Source organism: Ambystoma mexicanum, chromosome 3p (assembly GCF_040938575.1).
Source record: "Ambystoma mexicanum isolate Mex_15411 chromosome 3p, UKY_AmexF1_1, whole genome shotgun sequence".
NCBI lineage: Eukaryota > Metazoa > Chordata > Amphibia > Caudata > Ambystomatidae > Ambystoma > Ambystoma mexicanum.
This window is the reverse complement of record NC_090925.1, coordinates 168,965,701-168,983,947: the sequence shown is the minus strand read 5'-3', so window position 1 is coordinate 168,983,947 and position 18,247 is coordinate 168,965,701. Positions and strand designations below refer to the sequence as shown.

The following is an 18,247-nucleotide window of genomic DNA, read 5'->3' as shown; positions in this document are numbered from 1 at the left end:
GCGCTGGCTTCTGTAATGTGTGTGTGATCTGCAGGTTGCAGGATTGACTCAGAAAAAGGGCCACTCAGCCTTTCATACTGCTGAGGTTGATAAATGAGTACCAACACAGGTTGGGTGATATTGTATGTATATTTGTTCTATATGAAGCGCTTAAGCATAAGTGCCATATAATAACACATCATTATCATTTGGCCTTGAACATCTGCTAGCATTGACAGTGATTTGGTAATATGGGTCTGTACGCACTGATATTAACGATACATATGGTGATCCATTCTTTTATGAAATGTATTTCACTTTATAGTGATATCGTAACCATATTTTTTGTAGTGTACTCAGAAACAATGTTATGTGATGCCACTTCCTATTTTGTTGTGGGGTGAAAGGTCGTGTCCATCTGCTTCCCGTGATTTCACTTCAGGGTGGGGCAAAATTACATCACTTCCTGTGATGTCATCAGAGGTCAAGGGGCATGCAATGTCTCTTCCACTATCCGTGACATTTTGGTGAAATTACTTCCCTGAGGGAAATACATGTCTCCGGCGGCAAAAGAGGCAGTAAGCTTCCCCAGTCTGTTCAAGGACATTGGAAAGCTGAAACAAGAAAAATATCGCTACACATTTATACCATGGTGAAACCCATCGCACAGCATTTCAGGGGGATTCCTTTCAACATTCAACACCAGGTTGAGAAGGAACTTCTGGCACTCCTAGAAGTGGATAATAAAGAGCCTACGAGTGGACCCACCCCATGGGTCTCACCAGTCCTCCCGGTACCGAAGAAGAGTGCAGATGGTCAGATCAGACTGTGCGTCGACATGAGGGCGCCAAATCAAGCGATACGTCGAGAACATCACCAGGCACCCCTTATCACTGACATGATGCACCTTCTAAACAGTGCCACCGTATTCTCCTGCCTCAACTTCAACAAGGGCTACCACCATAGAGAACTCAGTGAGGAGTCGCGTTACATTACAACTTTCACAACGCACCTGGGACTATTAACATATAAACACCTGAGTTTCGACATCTCATCAGCAGCAGAAATATTACAAGAAGAAATACAGAGACACATCTGACACATACCGCATTGCATCAACTATAGCGATGATATCCTGGTGTTTGGACTGTCGCAAGAAACACGTGACGCCACCCTCCAGAAGGTATGCACAGCCCTGAGTGACACCATTCTCACGCTAATCAGAGGCAAGTGTGATTTTAACAAAAGCACACTAAAATGTTTTGTTTTTGGACATATCTTCTCGCAAAAGGGCATTCAAGTGGACCCAGATAAAATTAAAGCGCTTGCGGAGGCCCTGAGACCTGAAAACATAGCACAAGTGTGATCCTTCTTGGGCCTAGCCAGTTACTGCACCAGGTGCCTCCCAGACTTCGCCACCACTAGTGCATCCCTGAGAGTGCTCACGGAACAAGATGCAAAATTTGAATGGGGACCACCACAGCAAGAAAGTTTCGACAAAATACGGAAGGACATGGCTGTGACCGTATGTATGTCGTATTTTGCCATGAACCACCAGACGGAGCTCATCATTGATGCTAGCCCTGTGGGACTGGGAGCAATACTGGCCCAGCACTCCAGAGGTGAACATGCCAAAACAAAGATTGTGTTCTACGCCAGCAGAGGTACTCACAGGCTGAAAGGGAGGCTCTCGCAGTGGTGTGGGCCTGCAAACATTCCACATATTCGTGTATGGAAAGCCATTCACAATAATCACGGACCAATAGGCACTTGTAATGATATACACCAAGCCAACAGCCCAAATGGCGTCATGGATCACAAGATGGGGACTCCGTCTCCAGGAATACAAATATTCAATAACACACAAAACCGGCAAAGTAGAACATCCAGCAGATTTCTTCTCTCAACATCCACTCACTGGAGGGACGGCCTCATGTGATAGGGCAGATGGTTATATCAACTACATCATTTACCATCAAACAAACACAAGTACAGAAAGAGATGCCACCGTTCAACCCGAGACCTACGACAGTATCTCACATCAATAGAGCAATGGTCAGGGCGGAAAGAGACGGATGGGTCATAACAAGAGACTGCTTGTTCTTCAGATAGACGGGAGATGAGCGCACACAAATATACAGACATGAGCAAGCCAATGAAGAAGAAGAAAAAAAAAGTAAGACAACGAGAGTCAGGCGTCAGGGTACTCAGCAGATGAAGATGAGCCAGAAAGAAAAGAACACAACAACATGGAACACCAGGTGGATTGAACAAGTGCATCTCGTCAACAGGAAAGACCCCGCCGCGCCATCTGAAAGCCTTGGCACTGGATCAAAAAATGGGGTAGGACTGTAATTATTTTGGGGGAGATGTAGCATCGCGAGATGCTGCTGTCATTTGCACGGCCCAATAAAAAAGAAGAGTCATGGACCCAGAAATGCTGCGCGCGCATCGTGCGCAAATAAAGTTAGTTTTCTTATGAACAGCTTTGTGTCGGCTGCCTTATTGCTGCACAGCTCCCGCGCGAGGCCCTGCTCACCCCCACCTTCATACACAACCTTACATCCTCATTCACTAAAAACACTAGAATGACATTCCGGGTAAGTATATTGTCATTTTCAATGTGACCATAGCAACACTGGTTGTTTTTTTAGGCAAAAAAAAACATCTTTTAAAAACATTAACATACAGTGTCCGCCACCTTGAAAAGAAGAAAAATGGCTGCCAAATTCAATCCACAATACAAACGAAGGGAAAGAGTGCAGAAATTGCGTCATTTTCGGCGGCCATGGGTATAAACTGACATAGGGTTAGCCGACAGATGGGCGGTAAATGGGTGAATACATAACCCAATAACAACTGCTGGCTATGTAGGCACGGGTAGTATAGGTATGTGGCAACACACTCATCTTGCTTATGAGGAGCAACACAGGTACTCTTCTTGAGTCCATTCTTAAAAGCTTCTTTGGTATTAAGTGCGTTACAAAAACCAATAATAATTATGTATTTCGCCATATGGAATCTCCATCGGAAGCCCTCAATACCATCACAGTTCTGATACTCTGATTGCCATGGCAGTAGTTTTGGCTTTAATGGTACTGCTTTCAATGCCACCAATTAGCCAAAGCTAAAAATGGAAGAAAGTGAATAAGTTATACAGTACCTGTTCCATGCTCGTTCAGTTCTATCTTAACATAGAAGTCACTTATGGCCGTCAGGTTGTGCTGGTCCGTGGGCACCGTCAGAGTATAGCAGCCATCTTGAGCAGTCTGCGAAGAGAGAACACAGCAGACACATTGGACAGCTATGACAGACAGGTTTCATTGCCATTAACGGAGCTGCATGTGGGTCCCAGTGCAGGGATACCAGAGAAGCAACAATATTGAGGTGCATTGGCAGAGCTGTTTGTGGGGCCCATTAGTGGAATATGGATATGATTACATTTTAGGATTGAATGGCAGTTTTGGTGCGTTGTGTGAGTCTCACTACTAGCGAAAGTGCTGCAGCATTGAGAAGCATTGAATGAGCTGTCTGAGACCTCCCAGTACTGAGATAGCATTCAGCTTGCTGGATATGAGTCTATGTGTTTGTGGTGTTTCTCCACCAGTCCAAGAGATGCTGTGGGCAAAGGTTGCTGGACTGGCTAAAAGCAGCAAGTAAGGTCCTAGTAATGAAATAAAACATATCTCTTGTAATGCATTCTGGGGGCTGTGATCTTGTTTCACTTTTAACTGGAAGCCCAAGACTGCATCGTCACCTTGTAAGCCCATGCAGGAGGTCAGCCCCTACCCATTTCAGTGTAATGTAACTGGGTTTTTTGTAGTGTGACTTCTGCCAATCTCATGGTCTCCTGCCTGAAGGTCCTGGAAAGTGACAGTTGGGTTGGTGCTGGTGGGGTGAAGGAAAGAGGTCTGATGCAGAAACTGAGGCGTTGATGCATGCAGATTGTAAACACCTGCAATCTGTGTGCAAGTGAGACTGTAAGTGAGGTGGGTTAGGACACGTGGGTGTTTAGTTTCCAAAAGGGGCCCACAGGGGCATGAAGGGGGGGGGGCAGGTGTTTTAGCTTTGCTCTGGCTCATGCTGGAGAGTTCTGGCGGCAGGTGTTTTCCTCTGCTCCTGGGCTTGCTAGAGAGTTCTGGCAGGTGGTTTCCTCTGCTCTGGGACTTGCTAGAGAGTTCTGGAAGGTGGTTTCCTATGCTCTGGTTCTTTCTAGAGATTTCTGGCAGGTGTTTCGACTTCTCTGATCTGGTACTTGCTAGAGAGGCCTGGTAGGTTTTTTCCTCTGCTCTGGTGCTTGCTAGAGAGTTCCATCACGTGTTTTCCTCTGCTCTGGTGCTTGCTAGAGAGTTCGGGCAGGTGTTTTCCTTTGCTAAGGTGCATCCTGGAGAGTTCTGGTGGGTGTTTTCCTCCGCTATGGTGCTTGCCAGAGCAGGTGTTCTTCTCTGCTCTGGTGCTTGCTAGAGAGTTCTGAAAGGTATTTTCATATGCTCTGCTGCTTGCTAGAGAGTTCTGGCAGGTGTTTTCCCTATGCTCTGGTGCTTGCCTCAGAACTCTGGTAGGTGTTTATCTCTGCTCTGCTGCTTGCTATATAGTTCTAGTAGGTGTTTTCCTCTGCTCTGGTGCTTGCTAGAGAGTCCTGGCAGGCGTTTCCCTCTGCTCTGGTGCATGCTGGAGAGTTCTGGCATGTGTATACCTCTGCTCTGGTGTTCGTGCTTGCTAGAGAGTTCTGGCAGATGTGTTCCTCTTCTCTGGTGCATGCTAGAGAGCTCTGGCAGGTGGTCGCCTCTGTTCTTGTACTTGCTAGAGTTCTGGAATGTGTTTTCCTATGCTCTGGTGCTTGCTAGAGCCTTCTGGCAGGTGTTTTACCTCTGCCCTAGTGCTTGCTAGAGAGGTCTGGTAGGTGTTTATCTCTGTTCTGCTGCTTACAAGAGAGTTCTCCAGGTGTTTCCCTCTGCTCTGGTGCTTGCTAGAGAATTCTGGCAGGTGTTTTCCTCTTCTCTGGTGCTTGCTAGAGAGTTCTGGAAGGTCTTTTTCTCTGCTCAAGTGCTTGCTAGATGGTTCTGGCAGGTGGTTTTCCTCTTTTCTGGTGCATGCTGGAGAGTTCTGGTAGGTGTTTTCCTCTGCTCTGGTGCATGTTAGAAAGCTATGGCAGATGTTTTTCTCTGTGCTGGTGCTTGCTAGAGAGTTCTGCCAGGTGGTTTTCTTCTTCTCTGGTGCATGCTGGAGAGTGCTGGCAGGTGTTTCCCTCTGCTCTGGCGCATGCTAGAGAGTTCTGGCAGGTGGTTTTCTTCTTCTCTGGTGCATGCTGGAGAGTTCTGGCAGGTGTTTCCCTCTGCTCTGGCGCATGCTAGAGAGTTCTGGCAGGTGGCTTTCTTCTTCTCTGGTGCATGCTGGAGATTTCTGGCAGGTGTGCTCCTCTCCTCCGGCACTTGCCAGAGAGAATGGGTGGGCCCTCTTGGCTGTGCCCTGTGGTCGGATGGTGGCAGGGTGGAAGATGGCAACCGTGAGATTGGGAAGGGCCTTGCACGCTTGCGTGCCTTTGCTGATTCGTGTCTTTAGTGTACAGTGAGTTGGGATCGTGAGCGAGTTATGGACTGGGAGGTAGGTCAATACCGCTGCTACGTGGTCCGCTGTCTCACCTCTGCACTGAAATCCCGGCAAAGGTCTGAGTGATTCCTCCCTTCCAGCGGCATCAAGTCGCTCATTGGCTGCCCGCACACAGATATATTGAGGGCTCCGTGGACAGGCTTGCCATACGGGTACCTGCAGAAAGTGCGAAACACAAACCATTATCACTGGTGGAAGTGGAAAAAAGGTACTGGTGGCTCTCTGGCTGCATCCAGAAAGGCGGGAGTGGCATGGCAGGACAGATGGGAGCCGCAGGATAGAGAGAGAGAACTTTGGGAAAGGACAGGGCGGGGCAGGTCAGGGCTTGACCTCTGGTTTGAAATGCTAAATGCATCTTTTTGTACTGTGGCCAGAATAGAGATTGGCTGGAATAATAAACTAATGGCATTAACTAGATTCGTCCCTGACAGAAATATCAGAACAATGTATTCAAAGATAAAAATGTTTCATCCAACTGTGCATGCAAATTAATCAAGATTGGACGCCCAATTTAACACTAAAACACACAGTTCAAATATAGTTTGAATATATTTTGATTGGCAATACAACGTGAACTGGTTAGGGCTCTATACATTGTCAGTAGGTAAAAAGGTAATGTTCCTATATGAATAGTATACTTAGTGAATCTATCTATGACAGGTGACATTCTTAATTACAGTCTCTTTTCTCTTAATGAATACTTTTATTTGTAAGTAACAGTTATTGTGCAAAACAGAAATTCAGTACTTTGAGCAAGCCCATACCCAGACCTTAAACTCAATACACTTTGCAGCTGCCAGTAATCACCTGGTTGCTGTCACTTTAATGGAATCCAAACACTGACAAAGACGACAGTTTTGGCTTTTGTGAAGGCATAGGATAGGCATTTTCCAGGCACGGTGATAATGGTACTGCCTGAGCATTAGATGCAACAGCTGGAGCATGGTGTGATTATCTAGGCATTTGCCAATATGATACCTACACACAAGCCAAAACTGTTCACTTTGTCAATGTTTGTTCAGGCAGGACCTCAGTTCACGGGCATATATAAATAGAGTGGTTGAAGGCACAATTGTCTAAGGCATTTTAATTAAACCTATAACACTTTTGCAGCTGCATTTAAGCCATTGACTCTTAACTCTCAGAAGACTACTTAGAAATAACAATAACAGTGACAGGCCAACGTTTGATGGTACTGCGTGATTGACCTAGCTCAAAGACATCCCAAGAGGATGTGTTTTGGATGGTAGGTGTCAGCATAAGTGTACACAATTTCTTTCCTACTCATTAAATTTGTACCATTGCAAGGATGTAGTTTCTCAAATAGTGTGATTAAGTTCACACCGTTTAAAATAAGGGCGGAGGGGGATTAAATAATTGACCAGAATCACACACTTTGGCTAAAGGGTGAGGCAGGAATGTTAACCCTGTCTGCAAATGTGGCCACATACCTTCCAATCTTTACTTAGTACACATATTTAAGTTTTGGATTTCAGAGCCTACAATAATACTGTCTTACATAGTTTACTTACAAAACACACAAACTGCATAGTAAAGCTACATGATAACATGCAAATCCATATAGCAACATGTTAAGCTAAAACAATGTCTTTGTGGCTTTCATTTTCACATGCTGAATGGTAAACTATACGTCCCAGAATACAAGTAATGCAAATCTGAAAAATCTATTTAACCGCACTGTACTTTTAGTGATTTAAGACCGGCAATGAAAGAAGTTGTGTAATAAACTCTGATAGATATGGAGATTCTTTGATACAAACCATCAGCTCGTTGTTATTCATGATGTTGAGAACATTGGATTAGTGACATGAAGTAACTTGCATGGTTTGTATGTCAGGCTAGTAGACTTCATGGATATAAACAAATATATTAAGGATGCTTTGTGTTGCGCACTTTAACTAGCGTAGATGTGCAAACTAAGTGGTGGAGTTTGAGTTGGAAATGTTCCATTGTGTATATGAAAGGCTCTACCACTGATAAAAGAAAGTGGCGAGCAGGGTTTAGTACAAACATTAGAGGTCAATAATGGGGGGAATCCCCTGTCTAAATTTAGGGGGAATAGTCATAGATTGAATAAAAAGCGGAGCAAATCATTACAGAACATGTCGGATAACGATCTCGAACAGATGTGTGCTCCGTATGTCTTGGACTTTATCTGGAATCAGGCTGCGCCCAACATATTAAGATTAATACTAATAAGCTCCACAAATATGTTTTTGACCTAGACACATGGGACAAGAAAAGGCAGCTTAGAAAGTAGTCCATTCGAGCACTTCCTAGGGGGTCCTTATCAAAAAGTGAAAGCATGGCAGAAAAAAAAGCTTACCTCTAAGTACAAGAACTGGGTTGGGTCGAATGGCTTCTTAAAAAAATGAATGACATGTCGAACAAATGTTGGAAACCTTTGTAACCAACAATTCAAGGATTGTTTGGGCCTTGGTAAATCAAGACAAGGGTGGCAGGTGAACTTGCAAGGGAACTCAATTACAGAACAGGCCTGGAGTAAACGTTTTAGGGAGCTCTATGAGAGTCTGACGGGGTGAGCAGGTGTGGAAATTGACGAAGGACTGTGGGAACTTAATGTGACTCGGGAGGACATAGTCTCCCTAATAAAAAACTCAACCACTTCAAGAACGGCAGGGCCCAATGGCCTCTCAAATAAACATAGAACTATGGGCATCGGTCCTCCATGCAGGCTTTAAGGCTGTGATCAATCTGCGATGTTGCCCGCCTAGCTGGAGAACAGCTGTTATAATCCCAATTTACAAGAAGGTCTATAGGGCGGATCCTGCAAACTATCGCCCTATCGCCTTTCTGGATGCGGACAATAAACTGTTCATGGGAACAGTTCTAAGAGAGATGGAGCATTGGATAGAGCAAGGGGGGATTCTAGATAAGGCCCAGATAGGCGTTAGGAGAGGACCGCTTTCACTGTGCGAGAAGAAAGCTTGGTTGCCAGGCGGTGTGCAGAGCTTAAAGTGACCGTTCTAAGGCTTTTGACACTGTTGTCAGGGGGCGACTTTGGAGTAAATTGAGAAAATGGGCTCTACCAGAGTCACTCTTGGCCATCATAATCCACCTGCACCAAAATTCATACATAGAAATAAGATTGGATGAAGATGGCCATGTAACAAATCCAATTGATACGGAAAGGGGAGTGAGGCAGTGGTTAATTTTGGCCCCTGCCTCTTCAACCTTTCTTAAGCAGATTTAGATGAGGCCCTTAGCGGCCACGCCTTTGCATCACTGAAAGTGGGTATGTTAAAACCCACATGGATCGCGTATGCGGACGATATTCTGCTTCTTGACCACACCCCTCAGGGAATTGAATGACTGGTAACTGCTCTACAGAAGTATGCAGAAGCTAATTATTTACTAAGGAATCCAGCAAAGTCAAACATAATTTGCTTCTTGCTCCCATTAAAAAGAGCATTTTGGTGTAACTGGTCTTTAAATGGTCAGGAGATTAAGCAGTCTAAAGAGGCCATATCTGGTCTTTAAAATATTTCCTTAGTTGAGGGGCGCCTAGATGCAAGAATAGACCAATTTATCTGTCAAATGCAGAAGTTATCAAGGCTGTATTATAAATTCTCGATCATTCCCCTGATAAACTTTTATAAAGTTAAAGTTATTCCTACTCTCCTCTATAGTATGGACGTTGCATCCCTGTCATGGAACATCAATTGGGTAAGACTAGAAGGAAGGCTGGGGCATAAAGTGTTAAATCTGCCACAGTTGCTCCTAATGGCGAGTTTACACTATGAATTGGTTCTGAGTTCACTTGGTTCAAGTCTGGACTGGAAGCTAGTGGCACTGTATAGATCCATTTGGGTCCCGCAAAATCATTCCTTGTATGAAGATCTGAAAGTAACTGCAGGAAGGCTCAAGTGCATTTCTCCAGAGACTAGAAGGATTAATGATTGGAATTCTGGACAAATCCTTGAAAACAGTGAACAACTTAGTATCTAATACTGTTAGTGTAAGATAGCAATAATGAGAACTGGCTGGATTTTAACAATTGATACTATGTGCTCCTATAAAGTGCACACCCCCTTCTCTTGTTTGGATAAACACAGGGGCTTCATCCCAACCTACTTGAAACAGTTTTCAAATTCAAAATGGTAATGGAATTTTTGCGAATTCGTTTGAACCTATTGCCTACAGGCGAAATTTTAAGAGTTAGAAAGCAATTGATCTTTATTGACGACGAAACGTGTTCTCAGTTTGGTGAAGCACTACGGCAGACATTGAAGCATGCTTTGATATCCTGCAAAGCAGTGGAGCCCGTAAGGCAGAAATATATGAGACGATTTGTGAACAGCAGGGAATGGTTAAATAGGGAGGAATTTTGGTAGAGACTATCCTTGGGCCATGAAGTATTTTTACCGATAGAAGTATTGAAACTGTTGGACAGTTTAAGTTTTATAGTATTGTGGGGGGTATAAAGATAGGAGGCCCGAGGATTGGTTAGGTAAAGATTTGATTCATTTATGTAAGGTTTAAAGTAAGAATAGATGTACTAATAGGATATTGTTCTTTAATTTTCTCGCGTTGTTGGTGTTTGTGTTTCTTTTGTTCTTTTTCTTTTTAATTCTACTTTGTGGTTTCTTTGTTGTATATGTGATAAAAAATCATAATTCCTTTGATTAAATCACAATTAAAAAGAAAAAAAGATGAAAGAAAGTTGAGTACAGGTCGTTAAGGTGCTCAGTCTGCAGAGCCACGGACGAACGCTGTGTGAGTCTTGCCATGCCTTGGGAAATTGGCAATGCTTGAAGGTCCGGTCGCAGCTGATTCTATATTTGGCTCGGGAGAAAGAAAAAGCGTCCAAGATTCTTTTCTTAGAGCTTTGAACTAAAGGTACGCTGTGTAAAAAGCAAACAAACTAGTGGTGCGGCGTACCGGAGATTTATACTACGCATCCATCTCTGACATTGTACACATGAGAGAAGTTGCCATATGGGATAACAGCCTTAAAACCAAACTGACACGCCTTCTTCTGTGCCTGTTCCAGATGGTAGTCCTGGAGGAACCGGTGCAGGCAAACTCCATCTGAATCTTGTTAGTGTATCTCCTTGTCTCTGTGCTTTGCATGTTTTGGGGGGTTTGGATAAGTTAGGGTGTAAAGGGCGGAAGTAAGTTAGGCAGTGCCCCTGTTGTCTGAGCACAGGGAGAGCCAAAGTGGGTGGGTGGCTATGTTTCGTAGGGAAGCTATTAGAGGAAACAGGTTAGAAATTGGTGTTTTATTGTTTTAGACAGAGGCAGGCCGGTATACATTTTTTTTATAGCTGTTACTGAAAGATTTTATTTATTTAATAATGTGAAAACAGTTTAAATATAAACTTTATACATTTTTGAGTAGAAATAAAAATAAAACCGGACAGAAAAGACCAGGCAAAAATGGGAAGACTAAAACCTCACTCAAAATTACTGAAATATGAGCTCCAAAAATTTAAAAAAAAACGTTGAGGGCATGTATTGACCAATATAGTAGTTTGGACTCTATTATAGTGCACATATTCCATGTTTTAAGGGCAGAGGGAGTGCAGAAGAGTGCACAGGCACAGGAGTGGTTTTTACAGTGCATGAGTCAGCGGCCCATAGTTACTCCCATCTGGACACCTAACGCACCCGTCCCAAGGACACAAACGTTTTCTCTGTGAATTTAAGTTTCAAATTGACTGCACACAATAATATGTAACACTGGCTATTTTAGACACTATTGTCCCAACTGTAGGTTTTCACAATTGTTACCTACTGTTACCGGTATCGACCAAAAAGGTCATATCTGAAAGGTCGTATGTACCGTTTTGACGCATCCCGCATAGGTATAAAATACTGAATCCAAAAATACTGAGGTAGGTGAGTGAGAGTTGCGGGGGTTTTCCCTATTTACGGGTTTGGGGGCTGCAGGGGTGTCTTTGGCATACAAGAAACATTGCAGGGAAAAAAAAAGAAAAAAAAAGCTCGAATTGCAAAATGCGCCAGAGTGGGCCTCAGTATTTTGCAATTGGAGCTTTTGGTCTATGATATTTTAGCATGCCTCAACCGTTACCCTATTGGGTAATTATCGTTACTCTATGAAGTAATAGTGAGCATATCCCTGGTTCTGAGAAATCTGGCAGGTCAGCAGAAATGGATGCAGATTTCCAGAAATATGCATGCTGCATGCCTGAAAATGTGCCTGCAATATTTCTTTATTCTTTAAACAATTCATTTCCACCTTCCCTTTGAGGATGGACAGGATTGTGTATGGTAGTGGACCATCATGCTATTGTATATTTTTTATAATGTAGAAAAGGGGAATTGGGGGTTCCCAATTTTTTACCTCCTTTGGGAGACCATTGCAGAATAATTTTTTTCCCTACATCAGCTGGACATACGACGGAAAGTAAATGGTTCCATGTCGTTTCATTGTGGGATGCAATTTTGCTGGGTTTTTCTTTGCGGATATTTCAATGAAAAAAACCCACACATTGTTTTACAAATTATTTCTGAGGGGGGTTCTCCCCCATCCCATCCCCTTTTATTTTATATCTATTCCAGAACACCCACCCCCCATATACCATATATATATATATATTTCTAACCCCCCCTAAAAAGATCGATGGATTTTCTTGTTGAAATATCCACGGAGAAAAGCGTCATTTCATCCCGCGTTGAAAGGACGTCGTACCAAGAGAATAACATATAAGCATTGAAAGGGAGGTTTTCCAATTTGTACCTCCAACTCTTGGGTTGCAGGAAAGATTGGAGGTGTTTTTAAGAAGTATTTCACCCTATGATCAGGCAGTATTTAGTGCATGCTGTGTTACTGGGAATGCCACGTGCAGTACACACCCCACACCTCATAATTAGGTGCATTGTATTAAGATGCAGCATTTGCATTGCCACTGAACATGAGGCACACACAGGATTTCTTGTGAGAGAGTATTTGTGGGACCTATCTTGCAGGAAGAGAAGGAGCGGTTTGGTAATTAGCTACTGCATAGGGCGAATGTGTTTGATAGCAATGCAGTAGCTTTAAAGAGTCTGAAATATCCTCCCATTGTTTAGACCAAAGATCCATGAGCAGATTCATCTGGATCCCTTGTAAATGGCCAATGTGCTCTTTAAGAAGGCCCAAGGGTATGCCATTACAATAGTCCAGGCCCTTGAGAGAAAAGCATTGAGTAAAACAGTTTATGCTCAATGCAAAATAGTTTCATCAAACGGGAAAGTGCTTTAAGATTGTACTAATGTGTGCTCTTACGGGAAGTCTAACAGGATGACTGCCTGACATATAGGCTTACGGCAGCGGCAAGTTCCTCTAGGCCCAGATATCTTGTTCAAGAGTGTTGAGTTGGCACCAGAAGCACAGACTTCCATATTTGTGGGATTGAATTTCAAGCATTGCTTGTGTATCCAGGTCAATATCTCCTCCGTGTAAAGCTGAGCTCAAAGCTGAATCAGGCTATTCTTTTTTTTTTTTTTAATGTAATGCATTTGGTTATAGAAAACCTTTAGCACATAAATAGCAAGTAAGCCACCAACACACCAACCAGTATCACCGTTAGCAAATATTAAAATAGGAATGTAAAACCATGTAAAAAAACCATTATTAAGAATAACAAGTCACTAGGGATAAAAACTGCATTTGGTTAAGCAAAAAGACCATGGATTGAACCCTAAAGTGCACCGAGACTATGCGGCAATCCCCACAATAAAAGAAGAAGCAGATACGTCCATGGACGCTGATATGATTGAATACTAAAAGCTGCATATTCCCATGTGTGGGAAGCGGCTGCTACAGCCAGGCTGGATTCAGAGCCCTGGAGGCCGCTCCAGAATCGGCCGGTCTCAATGAAATCAATGGAGGGCACACATGATGCACAGCCCTTCAGATACGCACTATGCAGTTCCGGACATGCCGCTGGAAATGTCACGAATGGTGTCGATCTCAGTCTTGCAATGACGACACCTGCGATCAGCGTACGCCAAACCTGACCAACCAAGCAGGAGAATATTAAAATGCATACATGTGGTGAATGGTCTTAGTTGCCCACTGGAAATCCTAGTAAGATAATTGCATAATACATGTGGGGAACCCCGTGGTCGCTATATTCTTTGTAATGCTTCGTTTGGTGCAGAGCATGTAAGCTGTTGTTCACATTCCAAGCACTGCTTTTCTCCTTTAATAGGGCCGATGCATTGGGAAGGGTGCACAGATGTAGTACTGTTGTCCAGATTCTTTCCAATTGAGCCTCAACTGAATTCCATATTTCCGCAATGAAGTGGTTGGTTGTGTTTAAAGCATATTGTTGCGCAATGAGTCCCAGCAGCCAGTCAGGGTTCAATAGAGGAGAGGCCAAAGGAGATACAAAAGCTACAGCGTAACCAGATCCATGAGGACTTCAAGGGTAGCACCCCCAGCAACAGCCTTAGGGCTTCGACTGAGACTTATGAGATAACTCCCAAGATGTAGCCAAGGAGTTTACCTAAAGACCCACAGAATAACACTACAATAAACCACATTGAAACAGACGGCTGTGTACCACCAGAGCTGAGGTAGAGAGTGCACGTGATCACATTATGTACACTGTGTATTCTTAAGGATGTAGCATTCTCATATTACTACCCTTATCTCACCCATTGTGTACCCATGAGTCTCTAATTCTTGCATCTAGCATTCTCCAGCAAGTCTGTGTCAGGTCATACCTATCTGCTGGCACTCAGCCTAACTGGGCACGATAGCCCAACTTGTAATCAAAACGTTTTAAAAAGTTAGGCATGCTATACCCATCCCGTCACCCTCATACCCCCCCCCCAGACTGTTGGATTCACTTACTATTTACAGCTCAACTGCCTCCCTGCTCTATGCCCACCATCCTCTTGACATGGGATTCACATCGGTTTATCGTCAGAGGGTGCAAACATCGCCGGATCTAATGCATTCTATGGAATGACATTATCGCTAACCTCCCTTTGTCTCCTGTACACCACCCTGTGTCACACCACTGTTTCTGTCTCTGCCCATCTTCGGAGGTCTCCCTACCACGCTTCTATGTGGGGCCACCTGTAGACTTCCAAGCCACTGCTAACCTCCGCTCAGCCACGATGCGGACAAGATCTTTCATCTTCGTAATATAGGGCTCTGCGCGCTGTCTCTGGAACAACCCCAGCAGGCATGCCTCCGGCGTCCACTCACCTATATCTATCCCACCCTTCAAGGCTCTGTTTGTAATTCCCTGACAACATTTCCACATTACTGGGCATGACCAAAACATATGCAACATATCTGCTGACCCATTCATACGCCTTGGGCATCCCTGTTCTCCTTCTCCCATGAACTGAGTGATGGCATGCAGGGTCATGTAGTCTCTATGTGTGATTAACAGCTGCAGCTGTTTAAGTCTGGTGTTCCTAGAGACCTTATGCACATACACCATCACCCTGTCCCACTCTCCATCTTTGAAGACTCGGATTACTTACTTCTCCCACTTGGCCTGCACTTTGAGCTCTGGTTTGCTTAGCGAGTCCAGGATCCGATCATACAACCTAGACACCACATGGCCCCCCTCTGCTAAGTCATATAGGGAGTCCAGCGTGGCGTCCCCTGAAAATCCCTCCTTTATATCTGGCCATCTATTCGTAATGAATCTGATCACCCTATGGTATGTCAGGAACTGTCCCCCTGATATATCGTGGCACTGCATCAGTTCCGGGAAGCTTCTCCATGTCCCCTCCTGGTACAGGTCCCCCAGAGTGATGACCCCTTTCAGTTCCCAGTGGAGACTAAAGCAGCATGCCACCTTCCGTCTCCCCCCACAGATTGCCACCAGTGATATACTGGCAGAGTACGGGTCTTTTCTGCCACCATCTTCCACAATCTATTCCACAGTCTTTGTCCCAATTCTACCAGGGCAGGCATCCCAGCTAAGTCAGTTCCCTCCACCTAGATCACTTCCCTCAAATAGAATCGGGTGGCTTCATCCCACAGCAATTCTGTATCCAGGGAGACTTTGTCGGCCATCCAGGCCACAGTAAATTGCAATTGGCTAGCAAGATAGTATGCTTGAAAATGCAGCAACTTAATCCTGCTATCCCTCTAGTCCCTTCTCAGTGTGTCTAGCGTAATTCGGCACCTCCTCCACCCCAGATAAATCCCCTTAGCACTGAGTCAAGTTTACAGACAAATGCTCCTGGGATCTCATAGGGTATATTCAAGAAGTGGTACAACAGGCGCGGCAGCACCACTATTTTAAGTAGTGCGTTGTGGCCCATCATTGCTATGGGGAGCATCTGCCAGAATTCCATGGATCTCTCTACTCCACGGAGTGGCCTCGTAGTGTTTTCCACGTGCTCCATCCTAGGGTCATGGTAAAAGTCCACCCCTAAATACTGAAAGGTATCCATCTCCCATTGTATGCCCAAATTCGGTGGGTGCTGCTGTCCCAACTCCACCAGGACGGCCAGTGGGAACAGCCTCGACTTTGCTTTGCTTATGGTTATACCAGACAGCTTTGTAATAGCCGCCCAGTACTTCCAGCATGTAGGATAAATTTGATTCCGATTCTGCATGTAGAGCAGCATGTCGTCTGCATACAATGAAACCACGTGCCTGTCCACCCCAATTGGTATACTGGCTTCCCTGAAGTCCGCTCCAAGGAAAGCCGCCAGCGGCACTAGTGCCATGATAAACAACATGGGGGAGAGTGGCACCCTTGCCTAGTACCCTTACCCAGTCCCCACGCCTCCAAAATGTTTCTCCCAGTTTTGACCCGAGTCTTCGGCTTCTCATACAATAAATGTACCCATTGCGAGAAATGAGCCTTCCTCTAAACATCACAATGGTGCATGCAGCCTGTCCCACCTCACAGAGTCTAAGGTCTTTATTGCGCTCAACGCGGCCGCTGCATATTCTGCAACTTCCCCCTTTGTTTGGTCTGTCATATGGTGTAACCTGCACAGGTTCCATGCCGTATCTCTGTTTGGTTGGAATGTATCAAAGTGCCAACAACACCCTTCAGTCTGTTTGCCAGCATTGCTGCGAGGATTTTGCAATCTTGATTTATCATCGAGAGTGGATTGTATGATCAGCACTCAAGTGGCGGCTTGCCTGGTTTTAGTATCGGCACTATGATAGACTCTTGAAGGCTTGCCGGTAGTAGGCCCACCACGTACGCCTCTTCCAGCATCTGCAGAAGGGGCGGCATGAGTTCACCCAGGTACTCTCTGTAGAACTCTGCCGGGAACTTGTCCATACCCCATGTCTTGCCTGAGGACAAAGTGTGTATGGTTGCCTGCAACTTCTCCAACATAAATGGGGCATCAAGCATCTCACCTGCTCCTGCTCCAGATGGGCAGATCGATCTGCATCCAGATGTCCTCTAAGTGTCTGCCGTTACCTTCTTCTCCAGCACCATATAAGCGCTGATAAAACCGACTAAAATCTGCATTGATCTCACTCTGGGCTCTGCATTCCTCCCCACATTCATCCCTGATAGAGCTTATCACGCTCCTCCTCTCCTCCATGCGAACAGCCCGATAGAAATCTCCCGGGCGTATCCCCTGTGTCATGGAGTCTCTCCGTGTATTTATTGTAATCATACTTACCAAGGGGCTCCCATGCTGTAATGCAGGCCTGGCTTTTCTCACACCCCACTGGGTGGTTCGCTTTCCCTGTCTGCACTTCCATTTGCACTTCTACGCTAGAAATGCCCTATAGCAAGTCCTTCCATATGTCTGCCATATTCCCATATTCCCCATTGCTTCCCCTCTCATTACCACCTTGAAGGATTCCCACAGGACCCCAGCGCTGTCTACACTTCCCTCGTTAAGAAAAATTCCTCAATCTTGTCCCGCATATGGGGCCGGAATGGATCATCAAGCAGTAGCTTCCACGTTGGGATTGGGGGTGTATCCGCCACCTTCTGCCATGTCACCACGAGAGGCGCGTGGTCTGAAAGTACTCTCGCCTTGTAGTCGGCTGCAATAAATTCGCCCAGGGTTTCGATGCCCGTGAACATGTAATCTATGCATGTGTGCACCCCCTGCAGGCTTGAGTAATATGAGTAGTCTCTCCTATCCCCGTGTAGCTGCCTCCAGATGTCTCCCATTCCCAACTCACACAGTAAAGATCCCAGTGCATTTGGTGGTGGTGCCCACTTCCTACATTTGTCAGCTGACCTCTCTAGCACTGGATTTAGAGCACAGTTAAAATCCCCTCCCCAGAACCACAGGGCCCCTCTGAACAGTGCCAACCGAGGGCCTAGAGATCTGACAAAATAAGTAGCGTCATGGATAGGAGCATACGTGTTGATTGTGCAGATCTCCCTCTGTTCCAGAAGCCCATATATAATAGTCAGCCGGCCCTCATTGTCACATTTACATTCCGGCAGCTTGAACGGCACTGAGGGAGCTATCCACACCAGTGTTCCCCCCGGGCGTGTGCTGAGTGCGGTGATCCTTGTAACAGCCCTCCCCACCTTTTGCCAATCATGGCCTGCTTCACTGCCAGGTGCATCTCCTGCAGAAGGGCCAGGTGCACTCCTTTGCTGATCAAGTAAGTGTGCACCCTGTTGCGTTTGACACAGCTGTTAAGCCCACGCACGTTCCAAGAGACAACCCTAAGGTTACTCATTCAGCCCATTCAATC

The 18,247-nt window shown here is 45.2% G+C and overlaps 1 protein-coding gene across 1 annotated transcript in view; it reads right to left on the bottom strand.

The window, feature by feature from the left end:
- The window catches only part of LOC138579844 (alpha-2-macroglobulin-like protein 1), a 530,696-nt gene that overhangs the window by 390,693 nt on the left and 121,756 nt on the right, over positions 1 to 18,247 (bottom strand). Inside the window, exons 8-9 of the mRNA XM_069650076.1 lie at positions 5,622 to 5,745; positions 3,143 to 3,248 (exon numbers count right to left, since the gene is read on the bottom strand). Of these exons, the coding sequence (XP_069506177.1) occupies positions 3,143 to 3,248; positions 5,622 to 5,745 (230 nt within the window). The remainder of the gene's footprint in view (positions 1 to 3,142; positions 3,249 to 5,621; positions 5,746 to 18,247) is intronic.